Source organism: Puntigrus tetrazona, chromosome 6, assembly GCF_018831695.1.
Source record: "Puntigrus tetrazona isolate hp1 chromosome 6, ASM1883169v1, whole genome shotgun sequence".
NCBI classification, from domain to species: Eukaryota; Metazoa; Chordata; class Actinopteri; order Cypriniformes; family Cyprinidae; genus Puntigrus; species Puntigrus tetrazona.
The window spans coordinates 5001-15000 of record NC_056704.1 but is presented as its reverse complement, the minus strand read 5'-3'; the positions used below and the strand labels follow the sequence as shown (position 1 = coordinate 15000).

The 10000-nt window shown below is 41.5% G+C and overlaps 2 protein-coding genes across 4 annotated transcripts in view; both read left to right on the top strand.

Annotated features, from left to right (window-relative positions):
* LOC122347266 (vitamin D3 receptor A) overlaps nucleotides 1–632 on the top strand; it is a 36541-nt gene extending 35909 nt beyond the window's left edge. For all 3 annotated transcript variants that reach the window (XM_043242451.1, XM_043242452.1, XM_043242453.1), the window contains one exon: nucleotides 50–632. In XM_043242451.1, coding sequence (XP_043098386.1) covers nucleotides 50–303 — 254 coding nt within the window. In that variant the 3' untranslated portion in view covers nucleotides 304–632. The remainder of the gene's footprint in view (nucleotides 1–49) is intronic.
* An 8604-nt stretch (nucleotides 633–9236) lies between these two features.
* lmnl3 (lamin L3) overlaps nucleotides 9237–10000 on the top strand; it is a 5758-nt gene continuing 4994 nt past the window's right edge. The window contains exon 1 of the mRNA XM_043241125.1: nucleotides 9237–9753. Within this exon, the coding sequence (XP_043097060.1) occupies nucleotides 9380–9753 (374 nt within the window). The 5' untranslated portion in view covers nucleotides 9237–9379. The remainder of the gene's footprint in view (nucleotides 9754–10000) is intronic.

Genomic DNA, 10000 nt, shown 5'->3' with positions numbered 1-10000 from the left:
TACCTGGCAACCCTGGTTGGTTACGAATGACTGCGTCTGTTCTCTGCAGACCGGCCGGGCGTCCAGGACCACGCTCGAATCGAGGAGCTGCAGGACCGCCTGTGTGACGTCCTGCAGGCCTACATCCGGATCCATCACCCCGGCGGCCGTCTGCTGTACGCCAAGATGATCCAGAAGCTGGCGGACCTGCGCAGCCTGAACGAGGAGCACTCCAAGCAGTACCGCTCGCTGTCCTTCCAGCCCGAGCACAGCATGCAGCTGACGCCGCTGGTGCTGGAGGTGTTCGGCAGCGAGGTGTCCTAGCGTCCCAGAGCCCCCCGGCCGCTCGCGGGGCACGGCTCTAAGCTACGGGGAGTTCCCCAGAGGAATGTATTAATAATGTATGGATAGAACGATGCATATAAACTAATATTTATATTTAAGAGAGAGAGAGAGAGAGAGAGAGAGAGATAGAGATAGAAGTGGTTTGTATTAAATGAAAACGTATGGCCAGGTGATCCTCTGTTGTAATAGGATTAGCAGGCTCTTCTAGTTCATGTGCATAGATGAGTGTGTGTGTGTGTGTGTGTGTGTGTGTGTGTGTGTGTGTGTGTGTGTGTGTGTGTGTGTGTGTGTGTGTGAGACGTGCACAAGTTGACCAAACTGAATGCAGTTCAAATTCACAGTGGCTCTGTTCCAAAGTCTAGTGAGAGCCCTATGTAGGTGGCGTCTCAAGACATCATCATACGTGACCCTGGAGCAGTAACCAATCATACGCCGTGTGCGTCAAAATCACCGTCTTAGAAAAATCATTAGGATATTAAGCGAAGATCATGTTCCGTGCAGATATTATGTAGGTTTCCTATTAAAAATATATCACAGCTTATCTTGTGATTGGTAAAATGCATTGCCAAGAACTTAATTTGGACAACTTTAAAGGGGATTTTTCTCAATATTCAGATTTTTATTTTTTTTTCCCCCACCCTTATATTCTAGATTTTCAGCTTTCTGATAATGCATGACTTATGACTTATTACAAATGCACGGATGAATGCGTCCATGTCATACACTGGATGCAATCCCATAATGCATTGCAAAAAAGAAGACCGGTTTTAATGGCATTGTTGCAGTTAAACAATTTTTTATTATGTTTTGTTTTTCATACTATGTTTTTGCTGTTATATATTGACTAAATTATTCATTAATTCTTATTTTTATAAATAAATTTATAATGTATAATTCTTTATAATTAATTTACATTTTGCAATAAAGTGTAATTATTTATATAATGGCATATTGTATGTTATAGTTGTATATTATATTAATATATAATCTGAGATGTTTATTAATATGATCATTATTTGTAGATAATTATAATTTGATTTTAATTAGAAATTAATTATATTAATAATTATATATATATATATATATATATATATATATATATATATATATATATATATATATATATATATATATATATTATATGCATCTACAATTCATACATAAAAAATTATAGAATTAGTTTTGCAAATATTATTATTTTTTTAATTGTAAAATTGTTAGATTAGTGACGTACTTCTATCAAAATCGATTGCAAGTGAGGTCAAGCGCTAGCTGCTGTCTGTGTAGTAAGTTCAGAATGAGCTTCTTTGGGACAGTGGCCACTTTGACTAACTTTTACAATTGGCCTGCTTGATATAACGATCTGTATGCGTGCGTGTATGTCGAGGGCCTATGCATCACACACACACACACACACACACACACACACACACACACTTTAAACTGAGAGAGGAGGCCTGACTGTAGGTCTAATGTCTGTATAGATAGAATCTTAGTTGACCACAAGAGAGCCGAAGCGCAGAAACCGGCCCCAGAGAAAGCTGCTCGACGTTATTTATCGTTCATAACAAGGCTATATCCAGCTGCTTCGACCTCACATGACCTGGATCTTCGTTTGGATTTCGTTCAAGACGAGGCCTTACTTTACCCTCCGTCATACAGCCCCCTTTAAATGTAGTGCTGAAGCTTTTATTCTTTTTCTATGGGCCTCATTCGTGAAACGTGAGCGGAATCGTCCATCAACCATTTTACGTGTGAATCGCGACGACTTTTACTTTAAACGGTTCGTAAAACCACGTATAGACGTAAATGGTTGCGCACTTTGCATGCGTGCTTGGAAATTAGTTTCGACTCGACAAAGTAAAGCGACTTCCCCCTCCGTTCCAGACGCTTCGTCGCTGCCCTCTTGTGGTCAGGAGCTGTAAATACCACTCGTATTGTTTTCTGTAAATATGTCTAACGAAAAGATAGGCTAACACAGTTAATCAGCTGAAAAGAAGCTTGGGAGAAATATGCAAATCAGATATTTTCATACGTTTCGTTGTCTTTTTCTCTCTCGGACGACATAAGCTTTTACGACCGTATCTATTCCCGATGCTTTTAGGTGCGAGTTCCACATCGAATTTTGTTTATGAGCGATTGCCATTGGCTTAGTTTTGTACGGATTCTGAGATATCAAACAGGTTATATTTTTTATTTCTGCAAATCGACGAGACATCTCAACCAGACTGCTGCTGAGCTGCATTAGCTGTTTTCCGCGTTCGCAAACTCGACTCAAAAACTGGTGCTTTAGTTTTCGTTTTCGTTTTGTTTTTTTTTTTGCTACAACCGCTGCCTCAAACCAGCCAATCTGACAAACACGTGCAACGGTCCGTTCGAAGGACTCGACGAAGCTTTAACATGACCGCGGGTGACACGGGAAGAGGGGCTCGTCCAGACGTTGGCTGCTAACGAAAAACTACAAAAAATACGGCGATGCCCCGTTTATCTCAGCTGGAAGTTGGATGAATACCGTCCTCCAATGGCGAGACCGCCTTGCGGACGATAAACTGGATTGCAGATACCAGTTACGATAAGCTTCAATCGGATTATACTAGTTTTGCTAGCGCTAAAGAACATCGGATGACCAGCCGTTGAGTGTTTTCGCGAACGCGAACACCCCTTTCCACCCTCAGATGCAGATCCTGGATCGCTTGCGTTCGATCAACAAGGGAAAACAAACGGACAACCTCTTCGTCCCGCTCCGGATATTCGCAGGAGGCTTCGCTCTCGCCACCTCAACCAAGCTACCGAGAAAGGACCTCCAGCCGCGAGGGTCCCGCCAGTTTTGGGTTTGTTTCATTGGGTGTCAACGGATGGACGTTATGAATGGAAGAAAAAAAAAACGGGCGGTTTCTGCCGCTCCGGTGTCCGTTGATCAGTATTTTCACGAGGGGGGGAGTTTGTCGTAGATGCGCATGCTGCAAAAAAAATATGTTCTTCGATTCTGTTTACGTCTCGTTTTCTAGTATGAACATCGAAAAAAATCTTGCATCGGGACTCATTTACTTGACGGGCAAAATGACCACTTACGAAAATATTATCCACATTTTGTTCGTTTTCACTTAAAACTAGGGATGTAACGATGAACCGCGAGCGGGGGGATTCGAATCGGTTGATATGCCAAACAAGTCACGACGCAGTTTATATGAATATCTCTCTGAGGGGAACCGACTGTCCCTTGTTTGTAGCGGTAACCAAGGAAACCGTATCGTTGCTGTTCATAAACGCCACCTACTGGCAGAGAGTGATATCTTTTACGTTTAACGTCAGTCTAATTTAGATTAAAAACCACTCATGCTGCCTCTTTGGAGGACGATTGAAATGCAGTGGTTGCCTCTCATTTTAAGTGGAAAGAGCGCGGACAAATCCTTAAGGTTAAAAAAAGAATTCAAATTGAAAAATAATAATAATGATTCGGATGAGGTTTGACTTGCTGCTTTTGCTCATCCGTAGCGTGCATTTTGAAGAAAAGGATGACGAATATGAAGAAAAAAAAAACAAAGCATGCAAGAATTTAGGACTTTTTTCCAACGATTTTTTCACGCAGCCATAGCCTTCAATGTCTTCAATTTAATTTTGTTAAAAAAATCGAATCGTGGATGATGTCAATCGTTGCATTCCTGCTTAAAACAAGCAAAAATCTATCAAAATAATCTTAATTCAAAGATTTTTTTTATCCCATTGCTCATTTTAAGCAAAAAACAAAGACGGCGATATCAATTATCTAACATATTCATTAAATGCATCCCGACTCGATGTTTTTCGATGTTCACGCCACAAAACAAGATGGAAACGCTAACGAAGAGCGTATCTTTTGCAGCGTGGGAGAACATCTTCTAGACTGTCTATGCACTTTGGATCGGTTATTGTAAACCTTTGCATCCGCAGGGATCCCGAAGAGGTCGTTCTTCTCTGTTGGATGTTTTTGGGCTGAATCGAAGGCAGCGAGATCAAGCTAGCGCTTCGATAGTTCGCGAAGCTCCAGTTCGGTCTCGCGCCGCGCGGCTAGACTTGAGAAACCGAGTCCAGCTCAAGGATATTTACGTTCGCGTACGTACGACGAAGCGGGTGAACGAATCGTTGGTGACTGTCTGAATGCTGATTGTTTTAAGGACAACACAAACCACCAGGTGCCGTTGTTAACCAAAATGAACTACCTCTCTCATTCATTCGTACACGCATGTACTCATCACACCATTTTAATGTGTTTTTCTTTTTAAGAAACACTAAATCTTCTACTTATTTATTCCTCTCTGACTCAAATGCTGGACTGTTTTACCTCAAGTCGTCTCCATAAGCCTGCAGCTTAAACGGTGCTTTACTGCCAAAAGCCCCTTTCTCGATATGCTACGTTATGTGTGTTATGCTAGCGACGCGGCGGGTCTCAGTTGACGCTTCCGCCGGAAACGCTCGCATGTTGGATTTTTTCGCGGGGAGATGTTCCCCGATTGCTAGCATCCGTCAGTATTCGCTCTCTCTCGCGCGCAGAATGTCAAAGCATTGACAACCGAGCTAGCTAATCCCAAAGTATCCTCAATAAGCTAGTGTGAAGTATCGTCTGTTTTACAGCGCTATCGCGGACGCTCTGTCCTACAGCATCGGAAAACTGTGTCTCTACATGGTCGGGCATTGCGGGTGTTGGCTTTGCGTGCGTGTTGACGTTTGCGTCTGTTCCCGGTAACGCCTCTGGCGCCCCCTAGCTGCTCTCTTCAGACTTTTTCCCGCCCGTTTCTCGCGCCTCTTCGTCCCCGTGTTCGTTTGACCACGTGGGAACTCAATCAGGGGTTGCACGAAGCATATCTGACTCCCTCACGTTATTATTAACGATAATAGTTTTATTGCTAATACAAAAAACGGCTTTATATAATTACCACTATAATAATAGTAATAATAATCATAAATACTTTTATTAGTAGAAATATTATTTAATAGTGCTGCTATTTTTTTTATTTTATTTTAATGAATGCTTGTATTATTGTTTGCAATGTTGATTATAATAATAGTAATAATCAATGCTACTTTTATTATTATTATTATAATTAATTTTAACAAGTATAAAAGCATTCACCTTTTAGATAATGATAATTTCTTTTCATTAATGATCTGGTATTATTATTGATTCCAATCAGTTCCATTTCGTCTAGATTGAACACGTTCTTATAAACCCCTTGCTCCCAGTTTTGATTGAAACGAGGCCAGTTTTCTCGGGTTCTGGGCCACGTCTCTTTCTTATCCCCTCTGTTCTTTCCTCTAAAGCCCACCTTTTATCCTCACTGTTATTCTGCCATTTCTCCATCCATTCGTCCCTGAGCTCCACGCAGATTCTCCACCAGCATTTACTTTACAGACAGAAAAACTTAGTACTTTCTTCAGCGCCGAAGACGGCGGATCACCTCTCCGCGTTCGGTCGCTGTTAGAAGCGGATTCTCCACGCTAGCTCAGAGAAAGACCTCTGTGTGCCTACACCCCGAAGCCTTATTTTGGGAGCGTGCCAGGGTTCGGCCGTTAGTTTCGATGCAGTTCGTGAAGACGTTCATCGGCGAGACCGAGGCTCGCAGTCGGACTCAACGCGCGTGCATTTCGGGGGAAAGTGCGTACGAATCGGGCCACGAAAAAAACTGCAGGGATTCTTGAATGAGAACATAATGCAGGAATCGACTCTCAGCCAAAAACGACTTTCGCGAAACCTCAGGACCAGCCGTCTGCGTGGTTTATTAACCAGCGGCTCTTCGAGTCTCGGCTCCAGCGTGGTCTGATCCGAAAGATGCATCGCATCGAGACCGGAGCGGAGCGGAGCGGTCCGACTGTGATTCTCGGCTCGCGGGAATGAACCGAGCCAAAACCACGGGAAAGCGCCGATGGTTTCGCTGTGATCCAAACACGTCTGTCTCGGAGCGACGGATCCGAGAGAACGCTCCTGGGATCAGGTGCCTTATTTCCCGTACTTCTGCTCACGATTACGCGTCGCAGTTTAGTTTTACCACGAGGTAAATTGTTAATTTTTCCAACATGGATTCAATTCAGTAATCGCTTGTTTGCGGGCGTCTCCAAGAAACGAAGGACAGTTGGATTAGTTGGTTGGAAAAGCAGCACTTTTATCACGCTGTTTTAGACACGGTACTCGTCTTTTCGAGACGGATTCACCAGCAACCTTTTGTTTAGGTCCAGGTTTCTCTTGGGAATAGCCCTTTCGTTCACTCTCTACTCTCGTATTCTTCTGTGAAACGCAAAACGAGAATTGCTTTCCATGCAACGAAGCCCTTATTTACCGTGCCAAGCTCCGATTTGGAAATACGGCGCGCGAGTCAACTGGTTTTATACGATATGATGGTTTTACGATGCTTTTGTTTGTCCTCTTTGGGCAACGGACGCATAAATCACTGCTTTTTGTGGAAGGGAGAAACTTAGGCCTCAAATTCCCTGTTGGGTTTCACGGAAGAATGGAGATAATGCACGTCTGGAACGAGATATCTAACGTTTTTTGGGGGGTTGTTTTTGAGAGTGAACCATTCCTAAAATGGTGCAATTCTGCGGCTTCTGGAAACCCCCCCAAAAAAGAGCATTAAATTAGTTAAATGTGGTCGTAAAAGAAGCTCTGAACTTTTCCGAACACTCTTGGAAATCTTGGACAGGTCTCGGCCGGCGGTGAATCACGGTTTGGATCCCTCCAGAAGCCATCGCCGCTTTCCAAAACGCAGGACGCGATCATTTCGCGGACACACCTCGCACGAGTTTTATTTTTCTAGAAACACGAAAAGCTCCAAACACTAATGTATAACTAGAGTTCTTTGGTTTTTAACCTGTCGGTGTAGACCGTCTCTTTCCCCTCGAATGTCCGTTACACATTTATTTTGTGCATTGTATGTAGTAAATGAGATGTTTTGGAAAAAATCACAAATAAACAGCTGTATATACTGATGCATATAACCTGTGACTGTCTTTGAGAGCGGCATTCAGACAGAAGAAGATGAGAAACAATGGTATAGTGTTAGAAAACACAGTCGTGTAAATGTATGCAGATATGCTTGAATGGGAAACTGACTCGGTTCTGTATTCTGCTGTGCTTTTTCCAGGTAATGCTCTTTGATTTCGTAGTTTTTCAAAAGCTTTTTTTTTCCTTCAGCAGCGTTTATAGACACAAAACTTAGCGTTATATTTTTTTATTTATATTTAATTTGCCTGATTTTTTTTTTATGCTCAGAATCATGGTGAAAAAATATTTTCTTACGTGATTTATGTAGTGATAAAAAACAAAACAAAAAAACTTAACTCTATATGAACAAAATCAAAGGTAATCTGGCTTTAACCAATGAGATTTATCAATGATTTTATCAATTTATGCAAATTAGTGTAGATTTAATAAGATGGTGCCTCATAAAATAACACTATTTTATTAAACTTACAATACAAATAATAATAATATGACTAAATAAATAAATGTTTATAATTCTCAAAAAGTAATCGGTCAACTGGGGAAGTATCTGAAAAGAAGAATAAAAGAATAAAAACACTGAAGATATTAAAAACGGTGAGTGGTTTAATGTGTTTATTAATGTGATTTACTTGATTTCGAGTAATGCAATTTACTGTTTAATAACTTTTTAATAACTGGTGCATTTGGCGCTTTTTTTGAACCGGTGAAAATAATATTTTCTATGATCGTTTATTAAATTCAGTGGCTCAATATGTGTTCAACAAAGGATATAACATTATACACAATAGGCCTATGTTATAGTATTCTTTAATTTCAAAGTACCAAAGTAACAATGAAAAAAAAAAAATATATATATATATATATATATATATACACACACACACATATATATATATATATATATATATATATATATATATATATATATATATATATATACATGCATACATACAACCATATGTAAAAAGTATGATTTTAAATTATAATATATATATATATATATATATATATATATATATATATATATATATATATATATATATATATATCAATTTGAGAAAAATATCACCAGCTGAACCACCACCAGAAAAACACACGCAAACGTATTTAAAAGCGCTGCGCATTATAACCAATCGCACACGGTTCTGATGAGTTTAAGAACGCAAGGACCAATCAGAAGCGTCCAGGTGAGTCATCGCTGTTTTGTCGCTTCGCGCGCCGGCTGACTGAAATCTCTTCAGAAACGACAAAGTGAAGTATGAACGTAAGTAAGAGATTCATTCAAAGTGTAAACAGCTCTATAGATTATTAAGGATGTTTTTGGGACTGCTTGAACTGGAGTGAAAATGTTCTTCAATAACATAAGCGTTCATTACTCTTCTGTTTTGTACAATGAACGCGTTACAGGCTAATTAGTAGCTTATGATGTTTATTCAATTCACATTAAACACATTAAAGTCAGCCGTAATACGTAACATCTCGTACATATGTTAAAAACACACACACATATATATATATATATATATATATATATATACACACATACATATATATATATATATATATATATATATATATATATATATATATATATATATATATATATATATTATTTATTTATAAATAGTGAATATACGAAATATGTCTGAAAACACACTACAGAAAACCATTTTAATGGTTGAAAGTTGATTGTTTGTAACGTTAATCATAGTGGAAAGCAAAAAATATAAAAAATATATAATATAATAATTAGTGAAAATATAAAAACGGCGTGTCCTAAAAGCCCTAAAGGGTCTATATTTTCGCATAATTGTTCCTCAGCCAAACATGGCTATAGTTTTAAGAAAAATATCGCGTTTAGACGCCAGCGCCAAAATATTCGTTTTGCCGCGTTTGTTTCCATCTTTCCCTTTAAACGCGCTCGCGGTCTCGTGGCGTGACGTCACGGCGCAGCTGACAGCGATGAAGCGCAATTGAGTCTCCTCGCGCGAGCCGACACACGCACGCACGCACGCGACGCGCTTAACTCGCCCGACTCGTCGCGCTCGCGCTCCTCTCCGCCGGTTAAAGCGACGGGCCATGATCACCTCCACGCCGACGGAGAGCCGCGCCTCCGCCGCGCGCTCCTCCAGGCGCAGCGGCGCGTCTCCGTGCGGCGCCAGCCCCACGCGCCTGACGCGTCTGCAGGAGAAGGAGGACCTGCGGCGGCTCAACGACCGCCTGGCGAACTACATCGAGCGGGTGCGGCAGCTGGAGAGCGACAAGGGCGCCATGCAGCTGCTGCTGGAGGAGAAGGAGGAGCACGCGCGCCGGGAGGTCGGGAGCGTGCGCCGCCTCTACGAGACCGAGCTCGCGGACGCGCGCAAGTCGCTGGACGCCACCGCGAACGAGCGCGCGAGGCTCCAGATCGAGCTGACGCGGCTGACGGAGGAGCACCGGAAACTCTGCGCCAGGTCTCCCTCAAAACACACCGGTCGGCCGTGGCTTTCACGTATAAACGATCGGGACAAACGGCCTTTCCGTTGATTCGTGGTTTTTGGGACGGTGTTCGGCTCGGGAGCCGCCGTTTGGGGAAAAAACCTCCCTGAGGGCGAACGAAATCTCCCTTAAAGTTGTCCGAATGAAGTTCTTACTGCTTAAAGTATTCACATACACCAAGAAACGGGGTTTACAGTAAATTAAAATTTTTTTGAGTTTTTG